General features: G+C 53.7%; 1 protein-coding gene across 1 annotated transcript; it reads left to right on the top strand.

Annotated features, from left to right (window-relative positions):
- The first annotated feature begins 905 nt into the window (after positions 1-905).
- Positions 906-8,508, top strand: GRIFIN (galectin-related inter-fiber protein). The gene is given in 4 exon segments (XM_058434438.1): positions 906-1,175; positions 1,268-1,427; positions 1,789-1,955; positions 8,463-8,508. Coding segments are annotated over 4 exon segments (537 nt in total). The 5' UTR covers positions 906-1,011.
- The last annotated feature ends 13,287 nt before the right edge of the window (positions 8,509-21,795 follow it).

Raw genomic sequence — 21,795 nt, 5'->3', positions numbered from 1 at the left:
CTGAGACTCTCTCTGCTCACCTCCCTTCCTCCTTAAGGGCCCAGCTGGTCCCTCCCATGCTCAGCCTGAGGTGGGGAGGCATCCTGGGTGTGGGAAAAGCCCTCCCCTCGCCTGCCAGAGCCTGGAATGCGCTGACCAGCGCCAGCCTAATCCTTGCTGTATGCCCCATGGGGTGGCTGAGCCGGTGGGGGCAGGCAGCTGGGGCCAGGGTGGGCTGAAGGACAGGGCCTGCAGCACCAGGTAGTCAGACGGGACCCCGGAAGCCAGGGCAGGGGTCGGCAGCCAAGCCTCCCTTCCTAAGCCTGCCCTTGGCCGGATGGGAGGGTTCGAGTCCCTAGAGGGACCCGTGATCCCGGAGGAAGAGCCGGGCCGGGGTCCCTGCCTGGACCTTGCCGTCCCTGTGAGAAAGGAGTGGCTGCTTTCCTGGATCCCGAAGGAGTGAAGTGGGTGACAGTCAGGTAGGAAAGGGCTTGGGGAAGCAGGGCCAGGTGACCCCGTCTCTCTTGTGCCTGCACAGAGAACCAGCTGGAAGGGAGAGGCCCGAGGGTTAGGGAGATATGGGCTGGGAAGGGCCCAGATACCTTGTCAAGCCACCCAGGAGTGGGGCCCAGCACTCCCCACCCCCAGCCCCCCTGGCGCTCCCTGCTCCTGGTCCCCCTTCTATATCCCCAGGCTCCCCGCGCCCTCCCACAGTGGCTGGGAGCAGATGGCTGTACAGGTGGGTGAGACCCTGGACCTGGAGAAGGAGAACGGGGCAGGGCTGGGGGCTCCCTGAGCCACCCGTGCTCTCTGTCCACAGAGATGGGGTGTGGGCTCTGGCCTCTCATCAGATCTCAGGGCTGAGAGGGCGTCAGGGTGAAAGTCCCCCCAGAGCTGGCCTGCTGGGCAGGCCTGTCCCTCCCACCCCAGCTCTGGTCGCCCTGTCGCAAAGACACCAGAGGAACAGAGCCTTAGCCTACGTCTGGCACCGGGTTGGGGGCAGGCTGGGTGGGCAGGGACCTTCCTGGACAGATGGAATACGTGGGGTGGGGGTGGGGGGTGGGAGGGAGGAGGCTGCAGCCCCATGAGGCTGGTCCCCGTGTCTCTTCCACTCAGTTTGAAGCCTTCTGTGCGGGGGGCCTGGCCCCTGGCTGGAACCTGCTGGTCCAGGGACATGCTGACTCTGGAGTGGGCAGGTCAGCGGCACCGCCCTCCCCTCCCTGGGCCTTGGGCTGCGTGGCCGGCCCCTGCTGTTTGCAGCTCGTGACCTGCACCACGTCCACCCCAGGTTCGAGACTAACTTCTTGTTGGTGACGGGGGACATTGCCTCCCACGTCAAGCCCCAGTTCTCCAGCGCCACCATGGTGGGCAATGCCTTCTAGGATGGCCGCTGGGGCCCGGAGGAGGTGTCTAGCATCTTTCCGCTGGCCCCGGGGGAGTCCTTTCAGGTGACAGGGGCCTGGGTGGGGCCTGGGCTAAGCAGGGGAGGCCTGTGGGGGAAGAGGGAGCCAGTGGGCAGGGGGTTCACGGTGGACGCTTACAGGTCAGTGGGCCAGGGCAGGGTCTGGGTGGGCCTCCCTGGCCTCAGTTTCCCTATGTGTGCAGTGGGTACCCACCACCCTGGCTACCAGCCACCCCATCTTGGGAGAAAGGAGGGGACTTCGGGCTGGGGCTCCAAGCCAAGGGACCCCCAGTGCCTGCCAGGCTGTGCTTCCTGGAGACGGCCAGCAGGCACATCCCTGTTAGAAGCGGGACCAGACCCCAGGCCCTGGGGGCCGGCACTGAGGTCACTGGCCCCGGCCTGCCCAGATAGAGGTCAGCTCAGACGCGGAGCACTTCCACGTCTACGCCCCGGAGCACAAGGTGCTGCAGTTCCCAGGCTGCCAGAGGCCGCTGGGCGCCATCACCAGGGTGCACGCGCTGAGTGACCACCACCTGGCCCAGGTAGAGCTGGCCAAGAGGGGCCTGAGCTGGGGGTACGGTCCCTGCCTCCACCCCAGGCCCCTGCCCATTCCCGCCCCACACTGCCCATCCCAGCAGAGACTTTGCTTCTCACCCTGATCTGGGGACCCTCCTCCGCCTGGGGAGGGGCTGTCTGCCTGGCGTCCCACCCTGCTCCTCTTACTGCCAGCCCTGCACATCCGGCCATGGGAGCAGGGCCACGGTCTACCTCCTGCCCGGGTCTGTGCATGGGCTGGGCAGCTAAGGGCCTGCCTTGGATGTTTGCAGGGACCAGGGCTACTGAGCAGCACCTGCAGCCCCACGAGCCAGCCTCGGCTTGTCCCATGTCCAGGGTACCTGGAGCCCCACCCTGGGGCAGCTGGGCGAGGGGATCTGTGGTCCTGTGTGCTCCCCGCAACTCCACCTTCAATAAACTCTGAGAAGGCTGCAGGCGTTCGGCTGCTAGGGGGTGGCGGGGGGAGGCTCAGGTGGGGCCGGCGCTATGCAGCCCTGGAAGCTGGGGGCTGGGGGACCCTGAGACCGACACCTCAGAGACGACCCAACCCCCTCACTTTGTCCCCAAAGGGGCTGAAGCTCTCGCGTAGGGCCGGGATGGACTGGGGAGGGGTGTTGGATGGCATCCGATGTGGGGAGGGCACCTGCCATGGGCCAGAAGTTCCCAGCAGGGCCCAGGGGACTGAAAGGCAGGGGCAGGCATGGCGTGGGCCGGTCCCCACCCAGGACCACCAGGCTCAGGCTCTTGCCACAGCTCAGCCCTGGTGGGAAGGGTCAGCCTTGGGAGACTCATGTCATGCCTGGTCCAAGCTATCTCCTCAGAGGCCCCAAGGCTTCCTTCTCCCCCTACTTCCTTCAGGGGCCTTTCCCGTTTCTCCTATCCCACCTGGAGGGAGACGTGCGCCTGTCCCAGCAGCCTCCTGTGTGTGTGGTGGTGAGAGCCAGGCTGGTGTGTGGTGGGGGCAGGAAGCCCCTGGAGGTCTCATACGGGGACATGAGCACTGTGGGAAGAGTCCCCCAGGCCTGCCCCTCCTGGCTGCGTGACCGTCCACAAATCTCCCCAACCAGCCTCAGGTTCCACATCTATACAATGGGAGTTGTACCTTCTGCCTCGTGTCTGCGAAGGACTCAGCCTTCCGATGACCCAGCCCAAGAGCCCCGGGGTGGGAGGGTGACTTCAGGGGCTCACACAATGAGATTTCCTGTGAGTTTTCATAATTTCATGTTAATTCTACTACAATTACCAACACCGGGCATCTCATCTCTATCTCTACCTGTCATCGATATCTATCATCTATCGTGTATATATCATCTATATCCATCATCATTGTAATCAACATCAATCATCTATCTACCTATGTATCTATCGTCTATCTATCACCTATATATCTCTTCATCTATCTATCCACCTACCAATCTATCTATTATTTATCTACAGGAAACTAGTGACGTCACAGCTTAGGATGAAACTCAACAGGTATTTAACCTTAACAAGTGAGTTATTTAAAGGAAAGTATTAGGCCAGGTGCATGCCTGTAATCCCAGCACTTTGGGAGGCCACGGCAAGGGGATCCCTTGAGATCCCAGGAGTTGGAGACCAGGTTGGGGAACACAGCAAGTCCCCATCTCTACAAAAAATACAAAAACTGGCCAGGTGTAGTGGCTCATGCCTATAATCCCAGCACTTTGGGAGGCCGAGGCGGGTGGATCACCTGAAGTCGGGAATTCGAGACCAGCCTGACCAACATGGAGAAATCCCATCTCTACTAAAAATACAAAATTAGCCGGGCGTGGTGGTGCACGCCTGTAATCCCAGCTACTCGGGAGGCCGAGAGAGGAGAATCGCTTAAATCCGGGAGGCAGAGGTTGCCGTGAGCCGAGACACGCCACTGCACTCCAGCCTGGGCAACAAAAGCGAAACTCCAACTCAAAAAAAAAAAATTTTTTTTTTTAAATTAGCCAGATATGGTGGCTCACACCTGTGGTCCTAGCTACTCAGGAGGCTGAGGCAGCAGGACTGCTTGAGCCCAGGAGGTGGAGCAATTATCGTGCCACTGCTCTCCAGCCTGAACAGAGAGACCCCTGTCTCGAATGAATGAATGAGCGACTGAATTGATAAATAAAGTATTAGGTCTGCAGTGGCACCGACAAGAGAGCAGAGACGGGAAGCTGGACTTGGGAACGGCTGACTGGGTTTGAGCCTCAGCTCTGCCACTCTCTGTGCGTGACCCTGGGCAAGGCCCTGAGCTCTGGGGACCTCTGTGAAATGGGAAAATGAGTGCCTTCAGCATATCTTTCTGCCTCAATGAGTTAATTCAGATGACAGCATGCCTAGACAATGGCTGGCACTTGTTTTTTGTGTTTTTTTTGACCCGGAGTCTCGCTCTGTCTCCCAGGCTGGAGTGCAGTGGCACAATCTCAGCTCACTGCAAACTCCAACTCCCAGGTTCACACCATTCTCTTGCCTCAGCCTCCCGAGTAGCTGGGACTACAGGCTCCCGCCGCCATGCCCAGCTAATTTTTTTATATTTTCAGTAGAGACGGGGTTTCACCATGTTAGCTAGGATAGTCTCAATCTCCTGACCTTGTGATCTGTCCGCCTCGGCCTCCCAAAGTGCTGGGATTACAGGTGTGAGCCACCACGCCTGGTCTTTTTTTTTTTTTTTTTTTTTTTGAGACAGTCTCACTCTGTTGTCCAGGCTGGAGTGCAGTGGTACAATCTTGGCTCACTGCATCCTCTGCCTCCTGGGTTCAAGCGATTCTCCTGCCTCAGCCTCCAGAGTAGCTGGGATTACAGGCACCCACCACCACACCTGGCTAATTTTGTATTTTTAGGAGATATGGGGTTTCTCCATGTTGGCCAGGCTGGTCTCGAACTCCTGACCTCAGGGGTGATCTGCCCGCCTCAGCCTCCCAAAGTGCTGGGATTACAGGTGTGAGCCACCACCCCTCACTAATTTCTTTCTTTTTTTTTTTTTTGAGACACAGTCTTGCTCTGTTGCCCAGACTGGAGTGCAGTAGCACAATCTTGGCTCACTGCAACCTCCACCTTCCAGGTTCAAGCAATTCTCGTGCCTCAGCCACCTGAGTAGCTGGGATTATAGGTGTGCACCACCACACCCAGCTAATTTTTAAATTTCTTGTAGAGACAGGGCTTTACCCTGTTGGCCAGGCTGGTCTCAAACTCCTAACCTCAGGTGATCTGCCCACCTCGGCCTCCCAAAGTGCTGGGATTACAGGCATGAGCCATCGCACCCGGCCTGGCACTTGTTATAATGCCACTGTATAATTCCCAAAGGTCTTGCCTCCTAAGGTTTTACAAATGGGGAAACTGAGGCTGGGATGGGGGCAGGAAGTCAGCAGAAGGGTGTGGCCCCGAGAGAGGAGGGCCCAGCAACCCCCGCTGCCCTCCAGAGCTGGGGAGGCATCTGAGGGCAGACCACGGCGCCCCCACTCCAGGTGACACAATGGCAGCCCAGTCTCCAGCTGTGCGGCTTCCTTCCTGTCTCCACTCACTTCCCCGCCTGCATCCACAGCCCAGCTGGCAGGAGCCCCTTCCTGCTGCCTCTTCGCCTCTTCGGGAGGCCTGGCCTTTGTGTCCACCGGGAGGGGCTGGGTACAGCAGGGAGACGTGCACTGACAAGCCCTGGCCATGGGCGGGACTGGGGCGTGGGGAAGTGGGGACCCACACAGCGGGGCCTGGATCTGTGGTCAGGCCCGCCTGCTCCTGGTCCTGGGGGCTCTGAGCCCGGCAGGGAAGATGTCTGGCTTGGCCTGCCAGGCCCTTGCCTTGAGACCCAAGCTGCCTGCTCACCCTCTCTGGGCCTCAGTTTCCCTGCAAATAAAAGGCTCCCTCCCTGCAAAGCTCTGCCTCCCTACCAGCCATGCAAGGTGAGAGTGTGCGAAAGTGTGAGATGACAGGCTCTGTTCTTATTGTGGGGTGGCTGAGGCTGGGGACGACCTGGGGACCAGGCCTGCACCTTCTCCCAAGAACTTGGCAAGGTGTAGAGTGCAAAGCTCATTTTACAGATGTACAAACAGGCTTGGGGAGACTGAGTGACTCACTCAGGGTTGCTCAGCAAGTGAGAGTTGGAGCTGGCCCTTCTCTCCACTCCAGTTTGCAAACCAGACCACAGGGACCCCAGACCCTGAAGCAGTGTTGATCCTCAGTCTCCCCATCCATAAAATGGGGTGCAAGGAGCTATGGTCTCCAAGCGTCCTGCTGCAGAGCTGCTGCCCTTCCCGTCACACCTTCCATGGCTGCCACCGCCCTCAGTACAAAGCGCAGCTTCCTGTCTGATCTGGCCTCAGCCCAGAGCTGCAGCCCCAGTGGCCCATTCCCCCACCTGCCCCTTCAGCTCAGAAGACACCTCCTCTGGGAAGCCTTCCCTCACCTCCTGCTGGGCTCTTGCAGCCCTGGCTTTCATTGAGGCCCTACCCTCCCATCACACTGCCGCATCTGGGTGCCAGGGACCAGGTCTTACCGCATCCCCCAGGCTGGCCCAGAGCACATTCCACTTGAACTCGTTTTAGAAGAGGCAGCTCACTACCTCCCCAGAGCAGCCCATCGCCCTGCTGACCAGAAGCAAATTCCAGAGCTGACTTAAATCTGCTCCTCCCCTGCGTCACGGCAGAGGCCCCTTAGAAGGCACCCACATGCTCATGACGCCCCCAGAAACCGAAAGGCATCAGGAGGGTGTTGTCTCCAGCTACAGCGGCTGCGGGAGGTTGAGCAGGGCAGCCCCTGCCCCCGGCGCACTGAGCTGCGTCTCTGGCAGAAACTGTCTCCCCTTCAGTTCTCTGTCTGGAGCTGGGGTGAGATTCAGGCAGATGCCCTGGGCTGGGCCCGTCCGGGGAAACACAGCTGCCCGGGTAAGGAGGCTGCAGCCCCTGGAGGGTCAGGTCCACAGGCCTCCTAACGACACCTGCTGGCCAAAAGCTCCAGGCTCTCTGCGGGGTCAAGGAGTGACTCAAATGCCCACAGGGCCAGGAGGGCAAACGTGCCTAAGTGAGGCAGGCGGGCACAGGGCAACAGGGGTTGGTGGGGTCTATGCCTAATAGAAATGCACACTGCCCCCACCCCCATCCTGCCCAGCTCCTTCCAACCATGCACAGGGACCTGTGGACCCAGAGCGGGCAGATCTTCTGAATTTAAAACATCTGAGGTTCAAGTGCTGTCTGCTATCTCTGTTTTGAAACACCGGCCACTATGGTGACACTTAAAGAAGGTATCGGCTGCAGGCAAAGCTGCCCCCAGGGGTGCCTGGCCTGAAACTTCTGCTTGCTTTAGTTTCTCCTTCTCTCCCCTCCTCTCCCCTCACTTCCCTTTTGTCCTTCCTTCTTTCCTTCCTTCCTTCTCTCTCTTTCTTTTCTTTTTTCTTTCCTTTTCTTTTCTTTCCTTCTCTCTCTCTCTCTCTCTTTCTTTCCTTCTTTCTTTTTGAGACAGAGTCTCACGCTGTCCCCCAGGCTGGAGTGCAGTGGCGCAATCTCAGCTCACTGCAACTTCTGCCTTCCAGGTTCAAGTGATTCTCCTGCCTCAGCCTCCTGAGTAGCCAGGATTACAGGCACACACCACCATGCCTGGCTAACTTTTGTATTTTTATTAGAGACAGGGTCTCACTATGTTGGTCAGGCTGGTCTCAAACGCCTGACCTCAGGTGATCCACCCTCCTCAGCCTCCCAAAGTGCTGGGATTACAGGCGTGAGCCACTGCGCCCAGCCGAAACCTCTGCTTTAAAACCAACTTCTCCCCTGTTCTGGCCTCTGCTCTATTCCTCCCTCTCCACCAGGACAGAGGTTGGTGGTCTTCCCAGGGTTGGGGGATGCCCTGCTGACCCCGCCCCATGCGAGCCCTCTCAGGGCCCCATGAGGAACAGACCGGCCAGCAGAGGGCACTCCCGACATGGCCTCAACCCAAAGCCAGGCTGCAAAGCTCCATTCCCAGCACCGGGCAGGTGGACCCCCATTCCCAGCACGGGGCAGGTGGACCCGCATCCCCAGCTCGGGGCAGGTGGACCCGCATTCCCAGCTCGGGGCAGGTGGACCCCCATTCCCAGCACGGGGCAGGTGGACCCGCTCGGGGCAGGTGGACCCCCATTCCCAGCACGGGGCAGGTGGACCCACATCCCCAGCTCGGGGCAGGTGAACCCGCATTCCTGGACCCACAGTTTTGGTTTCCACAAGAGGACAGCCTGGGCCTGAGTCCAGGGGCTGAGTGAAGGAGAACCAGGGAGGGAAGCTGGGCCCAGCCTGTCCCGTTTGCTGCAGAGCCCAGAGCCCAGCTCCAAGCTGAATGGTGGGAGAAGAAACCTTGCGTGGACCTGAGTGAATCACAGGCTCAGTTTCCCCTTCTGTAAGATGGGTGGCTGTGAGGAGGGGCACGTACAGGGCCAGGCAAGTGCAGTAGGATACGGTCCACGTGGGTCCACCTGCCTCCATCCCCACCGAGGAATGAGTGGTCCCCCAGCCCCGGGAAGTCTCAGCCTGGCCGGGTGCAGCTGCCAGTGCCCCCTATGCTCCCGTCGCAGCTGGGACTCCTATGCCTCGCTCACCTGCTTCCTGCAGGTTCAGTGACAGCTGTTCTGCCTCCCTCTGTGGCCAGTGTCAGTGCAGGGGTGATGCGGATTTTCCTGCAGCTCAGCCAGCCTGGGCTCCTGGGAGGCTGACATGGGCTCAGCACCACCCAGGCAGGGCTGGGGACCCGCCAGGGCCCTATGTGTAGGGGGTGACCATGAAGCCCCAGGGTGGTCCCTCTCTGCTGAGAGCAGAGGGTGGGGACAGGTGCGGTGCATGTGCCTGTAGTCCCAGCACCTTGGGAGGCCGAGGGGTGAGGATCGCTTCAGGTCAGGAGTTCAAGACCAGCCTGGCCAACATGGTGAAACTCTGTCTCTACTAAAAATACAAAAAAAATTAACCAGGCGTGGTGGCGCATGTCTGTAATCCCAGCTAATCAGGAGGCTGAGGCAGGAGATTCACTTGGACCCGGGAGGCAGAGGTTGCAGTGAGCCAAGATTGTGACATTGCACTCCAGCCTGGGCGACAGAGCGAGACTCCGTCTCAAAAAACAACAACAACAAACAACAACAAAAAGGCAAGGGCAGAACAAGGCCAAGATCCGTCTGCTGCCAAGGCCTGCCTCACTGGTAGGACAGAGAAGAGACGTGCAGACGCTTGACTGCTGACTGACCGCCTCTGGAAGGATTTGGAAAACCTGGCTTCAGAGGCTGCCTCTGAATAGGGGACTGAGAGCTGGGGGTGCCGTGGTAGGCCAGGGTGCGCTTTTAAAATCTGCAAACATTTTCCCCAACATTTTATTATGAAAATTTTCAAACACATAGAAAAGTTGAAATAGGCCAAGTACAGTGACTCACACCTGTAATCCCAGCACTTTGGGAGGCCGAGGTGGGAGGATTGCTTGAGCCCAGGAGTTCAAGACCAACCTGGGCAACATGGCGAGACCCCGTCTCCACAAAAGAATAAAAAAATTAGCTGGGCATGGTGGCATGTGCCTGTAGTTCCAGCTACTTGGGAGGCTGAGGCGGGAGGACAGAGGAAGCAGTGAGCTGTTACTGCCCTGCTGCACTCCAGCCTGGGTGACAGAGCAAGACCCTGTCTCAAAAGAAAAGAAAAGTTGAAATATTTTTCAGCCAGCACCCACGTACCCACCCCCTGGATTCAACGTGAAGGTTTTCCTCCAGTTGCTCCACACATTACCTACCAATATTGGGTTTCATGCATTTCTTTTTTCTTTTTTTTTTTTTCTAAGACAGTTTTGCTCTTGTCACCCAGGCTAGAGTGCAGTGGTGCAATCTCAGCTCACTGCACCTCCGCCTCCTGGGTTCAAGCGATTCTCCCGCCTTAACCTCCCAAGTAGCTGGGAGGCACCCACCACCAAGCCCAGCTAATTTGTTTTGTTTTGTTTTGTTTGTATTTTTAGTAGAGACAGGTTTTCACCATGTTGGCCAGGCTGGTCTCAAACTCCTGACCTCAGGTGATCTGCTGGCCTCGGCCTCCCAAACTGCTGGGATTACAGGCATGAGCCAATATTCATTGCATTTTTCCATGTGTACCTACAACACTTTGAAACTTTGCTACATTGTAGGCTTATTTAAGAAATCGTAAAAAAAGAAACAGAAATCATCAGAGTTTCCGTTTGGGATGATGAAAAAGTTTTGGTAATGGGGTGATGGTTGCACAATATTGTGAACGCAATCAATGTCACTGAATTGTACACTTAAAAATGGTTACGGTGGCAAATTGTTCGTTACATGTATTATTTTCTTTTTTGTAGAGACACAGTCTTGTTCTGTTGCCCAGGCTGGAGTGCAATGGTTCAACTATAGCTCACTGCAGCCTTGAATTCCTGGGCTCAAGCGATCCTCCTGCCTCAGCCTCCAAAGTGCTGGGATTACAGGCATGAGCCACTGTATTCAGCTTGTTATGTGTATTTTATCACACACATACAAGAAAATTTAGGCCAGCCATGGTGCTTCACGCCTGAACTCCCAGCACTTAGGGAGGCAGATACGGGAGGATCGCTTGAGCCCAGGAGTTCAAGACCAGCCGGGGCAACATAGTGAGACTCCATTCTCCACAAAAAGGAAAAAAAATAGCAATACAGCATGCCCAAAATGATGGAATTTTACCTTTAATGAATGAATTGCATGGTATGTGAATTGCATCTCAAAAAATCTGTTTGTCTTTTCTTCTTAAACATCATAGGCAGTGGTGGCCAGTGGTTCTCACTGCCTGGGAAATGGTCTCGGAGCTGGAGCTATTCTGTCGGGTGCAGCAGTGGACGCGTGACTCCATGCATTTTTCAAAACCCATACAAGTCCACGGCACAAAGAATGAACTTCGCTGTATGCAAATTTTTTTAAATGAGCCAGGATGTCAGGGGAACCCAGGATGGAACGCGGCCTGTGACAACGGACTCTAATTGAATTACAAATGTGTGACATCACTCAGGGAGAGGGAGTGGGGGACAGGCTGCTCTCAATGATTTGGGACAACACTGTTTTGTCTAGATCCTGAAGCTCAGGACAAAACCAACTGTGTACAAACACTGGACTCTAGTTAGTAGGTTTGGTTCTCCCAGGGGTACATCTTAGCAATTCTGAAACAACGAACACTGGGATTGAACAAATAAGTAAGTTGTGCGTCATGGGAGCCAGGCTTCTCCCGGTCAGAACAAGAAGTGAAAAATCAGCACAGATAAACCCATGGGGCTGGGAAGGCTGCGTCTCCATGCACAAGAAAAGACACTGGACCCTCACCTTACACCAGCGCTCCCCAGCCTTTTTAGCACCCGGGACTGGTTTCATGGAAGACAATTTTGCCACTGACCAGAGGGTGGGGATGGTTTTGGGATGATTCAAGCACATCTCATTTATTGTGATGTGCTTTTATTTTTTATTTTATATTATTATTATTAGTTGAAATGGAGTCTCTCTCTGTCGCCCAGGCTGCGGTACAGTGGCCCAATCTCAGCTCACTGCAACTCTGCCTACCCGGTTCAAGCGATTCGCCTGCCTCAGCCTCTCAAGTAGCTGGAATTACAGGCGCCCACCACCATGCCCAGCTACTTTTTTTGTATTTTTAGTAGAGATGGGGTTTTACCATGTTGGCCAGGCTGGTCTCGAACTCCTGACCTCAAATGATCCACCTGCCTCGCCTTCCCAAAGTGCTGGGATTACAGGTGTGAGCCACTGCACCAGGCCTCTAATATTATTTCAAACGGAGTCTTGCTCTGTCACTCAGGCTGGAGTGCAGTGGTGCAATCTCAGCTCACTGCAACATCTGCCTTCCAGGTTCAAGTAATTCTCCTGCCTCAGACTCCTATGTAGCTGGGATTACAGGCAAACACCATGCCTGTCTAATTTTTGTATTTTTAGTAGAGACGGGGTTTCACCATGTTGGCCAGGCTGGTCTTAAACTCATGAGCTCAAGTGATCCTCCTGCCTTGGCCTCCCAAAATGCTGGGATTATAGGTGTGAGCCACTGTGCCCGGCCAAGATAAATTAGACTTCATCAAAATTAAAAACTTTTGTGCATCAAAGGAAACTATCAATCAAGTGAAAAGGCAAGCCACAGAATGGGAGAAAATATTTGCAAATCATATATCTGATATGGGACTAATACACAGAATATATAAAGAACACCTATAACTCAACAGCAACAACAAAAACAACAATCCATGCCTATAATCTCAGCACTTGGGAGGCCGAGGCAAGAGGATCACTTGAGGCCAGGAGTTTGAGACCAGCCTGGCCAACGTGGTAAAATCTTGTCTCTACTAAACATTACACAAAAATGAGCCAGGTATGGTGGCAGGTGCCTGTAGTCCCAGCTACTCCATGGGGCTGAGGCAGAAGAATTGCTTGAATCTGGGAGATGGAGATTGCAGTGAGCTGAGATCACGCCACTGCACCCTAGCCTGGGCAGCAAAGCTAGATTCTGTCTCAAACAAACAAACAACAACAATAACAACAAAAACCGGTGGACAAAAGGCTGGATGTGGTGGCTCACGCCTGTAATCCCAGCTCTTTGGGAGCCCGAGGCAGGCGGCATTTGAGGTCAGGAGTTTGAGACCAGCCTGGCCAACATGGTGAAACCCCGTCTCTACTAAAAATACAAAAATTAGCCAGGCATGGTGGCGGGTGCCTATAGTCTCAGCTACTTATGAGGCTGAGGCGAGAAGACCGCTTGTGGCCAGGAGTTAAAGACCAGCCTGAGAAACAGTGAGACCACCCAACCATCTAAAAAAAAAAAGGTTAGAATGGCAAATCTTCTACTGTGTAGATTTTACCCTAAAATAAAAGCAATCAACATAGATTGGAATGATACCTAAGTGTCATGTAGCATCATGGATTCTTTTATTCTTTTTTTAATTTTTTCTTTTTTTTTTTTTTGGTTTCTGACACAGAGTCTCACTCTTTCGTCCAGGCTGGAGTGCAGTGGCGCATCTCGGCTCACTGCAACCTCCGCCTCCCAGGTTCACGCCATTCTCCTGCCTCAGCCTCCCGAGTAGCTGGGACTACATGCGCCTGCCACCACTCCAGGTCTCAATTTTTTGTATTTTTAGTAGAGACAGGGTTTCACCGTTAGCCAGGATGATCTCGATCTCCTGACCTCATGATCCGCCCACCTCGGCCTCCCAAAGTGCTGGGATTACAGGCGTGAGCCACTGCACCTGGCCTTTTTAATTTTTTTTGAGACAGGGTCTCCCTGTGTCCCCCAGCCTGGAGTACAGTGGCTTAATCATAACTCACTGCAGCCTTAACCTCCTGGGCCCAAGCAATCCTCCCACCTCAGCCTCCCAAGTAGCTGGGAAACAGGCATGTGCCACCACACCCAGTAAACTTTTTTTGTTGTTGTTGAGACAGAGTCTCACTCTGTCACCCAGGCTGGAGTACAGTGGCATGATCTTGGCTCAGTGCAAGCTCCGCCTCCCGGGTTCACACCATTCTCCTGCCTCAGCCTCCCGAGTAGCTGGGACTACAGGTGCCCGTCACCACGCCTGGCTAATTTCTTGTATTTTTAGTAGAGACGGGGTTTCACCATGTTAGCCAGGATGGTCTCAATCTCCTGACCTCATGATCCGCCCGCCTCAGCCTCCCAAGTAGCTGGGACCACAGGTGTGCGCCACTACACCCAGTAAACATTTTGCTTTTTTTAGAGATGGGGGGTCTCACTATGTTGCCCAGGCTCGTCTGAACTCCCAAGCTCCATTGATCCTTCTGCCTCAGCCCCCCAAAGTGTTGGGATTACAAGCATGAGCCACCTTGTCCAGCTCCATTTTAACCATTTCTAAAGCGTACAGTTAGTTCAGTGGTATTAAGCACATTCACGGTGTTGCGTGACTATCACCACCCTTTATCCACAAAACTTTTCATCTTCCCAAACTGAAACCCATCCCCCTTAAACATTCACTCTCCATTCCCTCCCCTGCCCCTGTAACCACCATTCTCCTTTCTGTCTCCATAGATTTGACTGTTCTTATATAAGTAGACACATACAGAGTTTACCCCTTTTGGACCAGCTTATTTCACGGAGTATAATGTCCTCAAGGTTCATCCATGTTGTAGCAGTTGTCAGAATTTCCTTCCTTTTTATAGCCGAATAGTATTCCACTGCATGATAGACCACATTTTATTTATTGCAGAGGCAGTGCAGATGCAGAGTAAACATGTCACATCCCCAGGGCATCTGCATCAAGACTAAGAAAAAGCATTGCTGTAATACTATGAATGAAGCTACAGAATTTATTCAATTTTCTACAGTTTTGCCGCTGATGTCCTTAAATTCTGCATTTCAGAATCCAGCCCACTGGCTGGGCACTGTGGCTCATGCCTGTAATCTGTGTGCTATGTATCTCCAGATAAAATATTTAGAAAATAAAATTGTCACGGAGGGCCGGGCAGGGTGGCTCATGCCTGTAATCCCAGCATTTTGGGAGGCCGAGGCAGGCAGATCACCTGAGGTCAGGAGTTTGAGACCAGCTTGACCAACATGGTGAAACCCTGTCTCTACTAACAATACGAAATTAGCCAGGTGTGGTGGCACATGCCTGTAATCCCAGCTACTTGGGAGGCTGAGGCAGAAGAATCACTTGAACCCAGGAGTTGGAGGTTGCAGTGAGCCGAGATTGCACCATTGCAGTCCAACCTGGGTGACAGTGAGACTTCATCTCAAAATAAAATCATTGGACGGTTGCAGTGGCTCACGCCTGTAATACCAGCACTTTGGGAGGCCGAGGTGGGTGGATCACGAGGTCAGGAGATCAAGACCATCCTGGCTAACACAGTGAAACCCCGTCTCTACTAAAAATATAAAAAATCAGCCGGGCGTGGTGGTGAGTGCCTGTAGTCCCAGCTACTCGGGAGGCTGAGGCAGAAGAATGGCGTGAACCCAGGAGGCGGAGCTTGCAGTGAGCCGAGATTGCGCCACTGCACTCCAGCCTGGGCGACAGAGCGAGACCCCGTCTCAAAAATAAATAAATAAATAATAGATAAATAGATAAATAAATAAATAAATAAATAAATAAATAAACAAACAAATAAATAAAATCATCATGGAGAGGCAGAGGCCCCGTGCTTGGTCCAGCGTCCAGGCACACATGTTCTGGACTGTGCCTGCAGATGAGTGTCCCAGTGGGGGCCACACTCCTTCCACCTGGGGACGGTGGGAAACTTCCCTTGCTCTGCCTCAGTTTCCTCTTCTGCAAAATGGAGCAACAACAGTCTCTATAAGCTGGGGCCTGTGGGAGACTGGGGCTGTGTGGAGGATGAAGTTTAATGCATAGACCTGGGGCTGAGGCACAGCCTCAGCAGTAGCCAGGGGCATCTCATGTACCCAGACATTGCCCCAGCTCCCGCTCCCTAACAGGTCTCTGTGCCCCTCACCCACTGCGTCATTTCTGGTCATTTCTGCATCTGGCTGGGTCTGCTCTCTGGGGGCACTGGCTGGCCGGAGCTGTCTTTTCAGCACCAGGCAGTGCCTCTGCTCGCCCAGCAAGGCACAGGCGAGGCACCCGAGCCCCAGACATGAGAAGACCCCAGAAGTGAGGAGTAGGGCTGGGCTGGGGTCCCAGGGGACAGGGGCTGGGGCACTGGGGGACCATGGTGTCTTAGGACAGGGAGGGCCTGAGGGAACCAGGGGTTGGGGTGGGGTCGTGGCCTCCACACCACACCTGGGGCAGCGGCCAGATTGGGACAGGAGTGGCCTAGGGGAGGGGGAGTTGGGTCCTTCTTGTCTTGTGGGTACTTGAAGGAGGACTGTGGTCTCTCTGGGGTGGGGAAATGAGAGTCCCTTTCCCTTGCCATCACCCAGCTTGGGTGAGACCCAAAGGCCTCCCCTCTCAAATTCCTTAGCCCCTGGACTGCCAGGCAGAGGTGGAGGGACAAAAAGGGCAGCCTTGGCCCACCAGGGACATTGCCCGAGGGAACCCAGTGCCCAGAGTACGGTGCAGCCCCCATCTCGCTGCCCCTGCCAGCTCTCCTCCCCCTGGCCACAGTGCCTGGCCTCCTTACTCTTTTTTATTAAACAAGGTCTTGAGTTTGCAAACATGGGTTTTGCAAGCACAATTTTTGGGGGACTATGACCCCACAGCTGGGGAGGGTTGGTCACTCTGTGCCCTGGCAGAGGCCTCACACTCATGCGCACTTCCCGCCAGTCACGGAGGGATTGGGGGAACTGGGGGTGGGCAAGCCAGTGGCCAGATGGAGCCTCGTCCAGGCTGAGAGGCTGGAGCGGACCCGCTGTGCTCTGGCCGACTGCCTGGAACATCCCAGAACTTGGAGACAGGGATCACCTCCTTCCAGGGGCACACCAGGCCCTGTCCTTACAGTGGGCACAGCACAGAGGCTGGGGCGTCAGGGAAGGTGCTGCCAATGGGCACAGCGACCAGCTGGGGCTCCCACCTGGATGCCACTGCGACTTCAGGACCCCAGAAACAGCTGGGCTGCCCTCTCCTCAACCCCAGACCCTCTCTCCGGCCAGCAGCCACCGCTATGTGGTGGGCAGTGCCCTCCCGCCCGCCAGCCATTCAGAGCCCATCCCTGGGCCCAGTTCCAGCCCCGAGACAAAGCCGGAACCAGGGCCACGGGCCCGGCTGACCCTGGATGGGCAGTTGGCGTGGAGGGCCCTTCACCATGGTTACTGCCACCCACAGCTCTACTCAGAGGTGGGCATTGTTTGGCCGCCAGAGTGTGGCGAGCGCCCAAGAGCCCGAGAGCCTGGCTGGCACGACCGCCCCGGCGTGTCTTTGGCCCCGGACAGAGAGCAGAGCCGTTTCCCACGCTCCAGGCTCCTGGCAGTCCCGGGAAGGGGAGCGGGCCCTGGCCTTGGAAGAGGGGAAACTGAGGCCTGGAGAAGCACTGAGCTAGGAAGTCGGGGCCAGCGGGAATGAGACAAGGGGAGGGACGCCGGCTGCTGCAAGGAATAGCTGGGACCTGGTGATACTGGGACTTGGGTAATAGACTCAAGCTGCAGAGGCCCGTGTTGGAGGCTCGGCCAACCCCTCCCCAGCCTGCGTGCCGCTCAGATTCTCTCTGGCCTCCAAGCCTTTGCTCCTGCTGGCCACTCCACCCCAAAGCCCTTCCCTCACTTTGATTCCTGCATGCAAATTTCCCCGTAAGCCGTCACCTCCTCCGAGCTGCCTTCCTCAGCTCCTCCCCATCCAGTGGGAAGGGCCACAGGTCCTGTTTCGCTTGCCCGTTTCCAGACATAGCCCAGCTTCTCTTTGGAGACGTGCTCCTCTCCTGTGCTTGTGGTCCGGGGGTGCAGAAGATCTCAGGGTCCACCCTCCCATTGCAGAGACTGAAGGGTACCTGGGGGTCTTCTGGCGGGACCCTTCTCACTGCCTGAATCAGCCAAGGATGGGTCATGTGACATTGTCTGCTGAGACTTGGGTGTTGAACGAAGGATAAAAGCAGGTCTATTGCTTGTACCGGCCAACCTATGACCCCCACCAGGCCCCAGGGAGGTGGCAGTGGCTCCTCCTTGGAGGTTTCCAGGCCAAACAGGGCCAGGTCCTGGGCTCAGAGAAGAGATGGACGAATGGGGAACCCTTCAGAGGAACAGCCCTGGGGTCAAACCTGCCTCTACTTCCTTCTGGTTGTTGTTTTGTCTGGTTTTGTTTTGTTTTGTTTGAGACAGTCTGGATCTGTACCCCAGGCTGGAGTGCAGTGGTGCAATCTCAGCTCACTGCAACCTCCATCTCCTGGGTTCCAGTAATTCTCCTGCCTCAGCCTCCTGAGTAGCTGGGATTACAGACACCCACCACCACGCCCGGCTAATTTTTGTGTTTTTAATAGAGATGGGGTTTTGTTATGCTGGCCAGGCTCGTCTTGACCTCCTGAGCTCAAGTGATTTGACTGCCTTGGCCTCCCAAAGTGCTGGGATTACAGGCGTGAGCCACGGTGCTTGGCCCTTTTTTTTTAGGTTTTGTTGTTTTGTTTTGTTTTGTTTTGTTTTGTTTTTGAGATGGAGTCTTGCTGTGTCACCCAGGCTGGAGTGCAGTGGCGTGATCTCGGCTCACTGCGAACTATGCCTCCCAGGTTCAAGTGATTCTCCTACCTCGGCCTGCTGAGTAGATGGGACCACAGGCCCACGCTACCCCACCTGGCTAATTTTTGTATGTTTAGTAGAGACAGGGTTTTGCCATGTTAGCCAGGCTGGTCTCAAACTCCTGAGCTCAAGTGATCCATCTGCCTCAGCCTCCCAAAGTGCTGGGATTACCGTTTCTTATTTTTTATACTATACTGTAGCTATCAGATCTTATTGATTGTATAATCTTATTTTTTTTTTTTTTTTTTGAGATGGAGTCTTGCTCTGTCGTCCAGGCTGGAGCACAGTGGCACAGTCTCGGCTCACTCCAGCCTCTACTTCCCAGGTTCAAGTGATTCTCCTGCCTCAGCCTCCAGAGCAGCTGAAACTACAAGTGCCCACCACCACGCCTGGTTAATTTTTGTATTTTTAATAGAGATGGGGTTTCACCATGTTGGCCAGGCTGGTCTTGAATTCCTGAGTTCAAGTGACCCGCCCACGTTGGCCTCCCAAAATGCTGAGATTACAGGCATGAGCCACTATGCCCGGCTGGTTGTATAATCTTAATCTGTGCCTTAAACTGAGCCTCAGTTTTCTTATCTGTAAAATGGGTATATACAGGAACCAGTCAGGAATGGTGTGCTGTCAGGCAATACAAACACAACAGGAAGGGGCCTGCGTGGCAGGGCTTGTCCACAGGCTCATGTGACATGTGCACAATGGGGGTCTGTGGCAGGTGGGAGCAGTCCTTTCCTCGTGGCAGTGGAGGGGGCAGAGTGCAGACTCAGGGCGGGTGGAAGGAGGATGTGGTGAGGGCTCCCGGCAGGTCTCTTGCAGTTGCTGTAATTTCCTTGGTGAAATAAAAAGTGAGGTAATCTGCCGGGCACGGTGGCTCATGCTTGTAATCCCAGCACTGTGGGAGGCCGAGGCGGGTGGTTCACGAGGTCAGGAGATCGAGACCATCCTGGCTAACACAGTAAAACCCCGTCTCTACCAAAAATGCAAAAAATTAGCGGGGCATGGTGGCGGGCGCCTGTAGTCCCAGCTACTCGGGAGGCTGAGGCAGGATAACGGTGTGAACCCACGAGGCGGAGCTTGCAGTGAGCCGAGATCGCACCACTGCACTCCAGCCTGGGGGACAGAGCAAGACTCCATCTCAAAGTGAGGTCATCCAATGGGAATGAGGATGGGAAGGAAACAGGTACATGGGAGCACCCCCAGCTCACCACATTAATTACTACAAGAAGATCCCCCCAGGTAGGGTTGCCATATTTAGAAAAACACAAACAGGATGTACAATTAAATTTGAATTTCAGATAAATAATAATTCACTTTTTCAATATAAGTATATCCCATGGCCAGCTGGGCATGGTGGTGCATGCCTGTGGTCCCAGCTACTTGGGAGGCTGAGGTGGGAGGATCACTTGAATCCAGAAGTTCGAGGCTGCAGTGAGGTATGATCATCGCATTACACTCCGGGCTGGGCGACAGAGCGAGATCTTGTCTTAAAATAAATAAATAAGAAAAAAATAATCAGAGGCCGGGCACAGTGGCTCACACCTGTAATCCTAGCACTTTGGGAGGCCAAGGCAGACAGATCACCTGAGGTCAGGAGTTTGAGACTAGCATGGCCAACATGGTGAAACCCCGTTTCTACTAAAAATACAAAAATTAGCCAGGCATGGTGGTGCACGCCTGTAATCCCAGCTACTCGGGAGGCTGAGGCAGGAGAATCAGAGGCAGAGGTTGCAGTGAGCTGAGATCGTGCCATTGCACTCTAGCCTGGGCGACAAAAGCAAAACTCCATCTCAAAAAAAAAAAAAATTGTCCAATCTGAAGAACAGAGAAAAAAAAATTTAAAGAAAAATGAGAAGAGCCTCAGAGACTTGTGAGACAATATGAGCTGTACCAACACGCATGTAATGGCAGTCCCAGGAGAGAAGAAGGGACAGAAAAAGTATTTGAAGACAAAAATGGCCAAACATTTCCCAAATTTGATTAAAACAACATTCATCTACAAATTGAAGAAGCTCAGTCAACCCAAAGTAGGATAAATACAGAGATCTAAAACTAGACTCCATCTCAAAAAATAATAATAATAAAAAAAGAGAGAGAGAGAACATACAAATGATCAAACTCAGGAATTAAAGAGGGGATGTCAGTGACCACGCAGAAACTAAAGGCTTATTAGAGAATATTACGAATGCTTTATACCAACAAAGTAAAATACTTAGATGAAATGGATGAATTCCTGTAAAGGCACAAACTTTAAAAACTGACTTAAGAAGAAACCAAAAATTGGACAAGATCTGTAACAACTAAAGACATCGAATTAGTCATTTAAAATCTTCTCACAAATAAAAGTTCAACCCAGATAGATTCACTGGTAAATTCTACCAAGTAATGAAGGAAGAAATAATGCCAAATCTTTCACAGAATAAAAGAGGAGGAAGTGTTTCCTACCTCACTCTACGAAGCCGGTACTACCCTTCCACCAAGGTCAGAAAATGACATGACGAGAAAAGTACAGAGGACTAGCCTCATGAACATAGATGCAAAAATCCTTAACAAAAGATTACAAACCGAATCAGCCGCATATAAAAATGATCACACAGCTGGGCGCGGTGGCTCACGCCTGTAATCCCAGCACTTTGGGAGGCCGAGGCGGGCAGATCACGAGGTCAGGAGATCGAGACCATTCTGGCTAACACGATGAAACCCCATCTCTACTAAAAATACAAAATATTAGCTGGGCGTGGTGGCGGGCACCTGTAGTCCCAGCTACTCAGGAGGCTGAGGCAGGAGAATGGCTTGAACCCGGGAGGCTGAGGCAGGAGAATGGCTTGAACCCGGGAGGCGGAGCTTGTGGTGAGCCGAGATCACAACACTGCACTCCAGCCTGGGCAACAGAGCGAGACTCCGTCTCAAAAAAAAAAAAGATCACACATGAGGACCAACCGGGATTTACTCCAGGAATGCAAAGTTGGTTTAATATTCAACAATCAATTTCTTTCTTTCTTTTTTTTTTTTTTTTTTTTTTGAGAGGTGGGGTTGCCTGTTGCCCAGGCTGGAGTGCAGTGGCTCGATCTCAACTCACTGCAAGCTCCACCTCCCGGGTTCAAGTGATTCTCCTGCCTCAGCCTCCTGAGTAGCTGGGACTACAGGTGCCTGCCACCATGCCTGGCTAATTTTTTTATTTTTTTTATTTTTAGTAGAGACGGGGTTTCACCGTGTTAGCCAGGATGGTCTTTCGATCTCCTGACCTTGTGATCCGCCCACCTCGGCCTCCCAAAGTGCTGGGATTACAGGCGTGAGCCACTGTGCCCAGCCCTCAGCAATCAATTTCTGTAATACATCACATTGTTGAAATAAAAGACAAAAACCACATGACCATCTCAATAGCTGCAGGAAAAGCACTAGAGAAAATCTAACCCATTTAAGATAGAAACACACAATAAACTAGAAATGGAAGGGCATTTCCTCAGGCTGATAAAGGCATCTATGAAAAATGTACAGCTAATCTGTATATTATATATAAAGTATTATATAATATATAAAATATATACAATATATTAAAATTTTTATATTTAATATATATACATTTCTGGAGACAGAGTCTTACTCTGTTGCCCAGGCTGGAGCACAGTGGCACAATTATAGCTCATTGCAGCCTTGACCTCCTGGGTTCAAGGGACCCTCCTGCCTCAGCTTGTCAAGTAGCTGGGACTACAGAAGCACACCACCATACCCAGCTAACTTAAAATTTTTTTTGCATTTTTTACAGGATCTTGCTCTGTTGCCCAGGCTGGTCTC

This window comes from Hylobates moloch, unplaced genomic scaffold (genome assembly GCF_009828535.3).
Source record: "Hylobates moloch isolate HMO894 unplaced genomic scaffold, HMol_V3 SCAFFOLD_24, whole genome shotgun sequence".
In the NCBI taxonomy this organism is placed as follows: domain Eukaryota; kingdom Metazoa; phylum Chordata; class Mammalia; order Primates; family Hylobatidae; genus Hylobates; species Hylobates moloch.
This window is presented reverse-complemented; position numbering and strand designations above follow the sequence as displayed.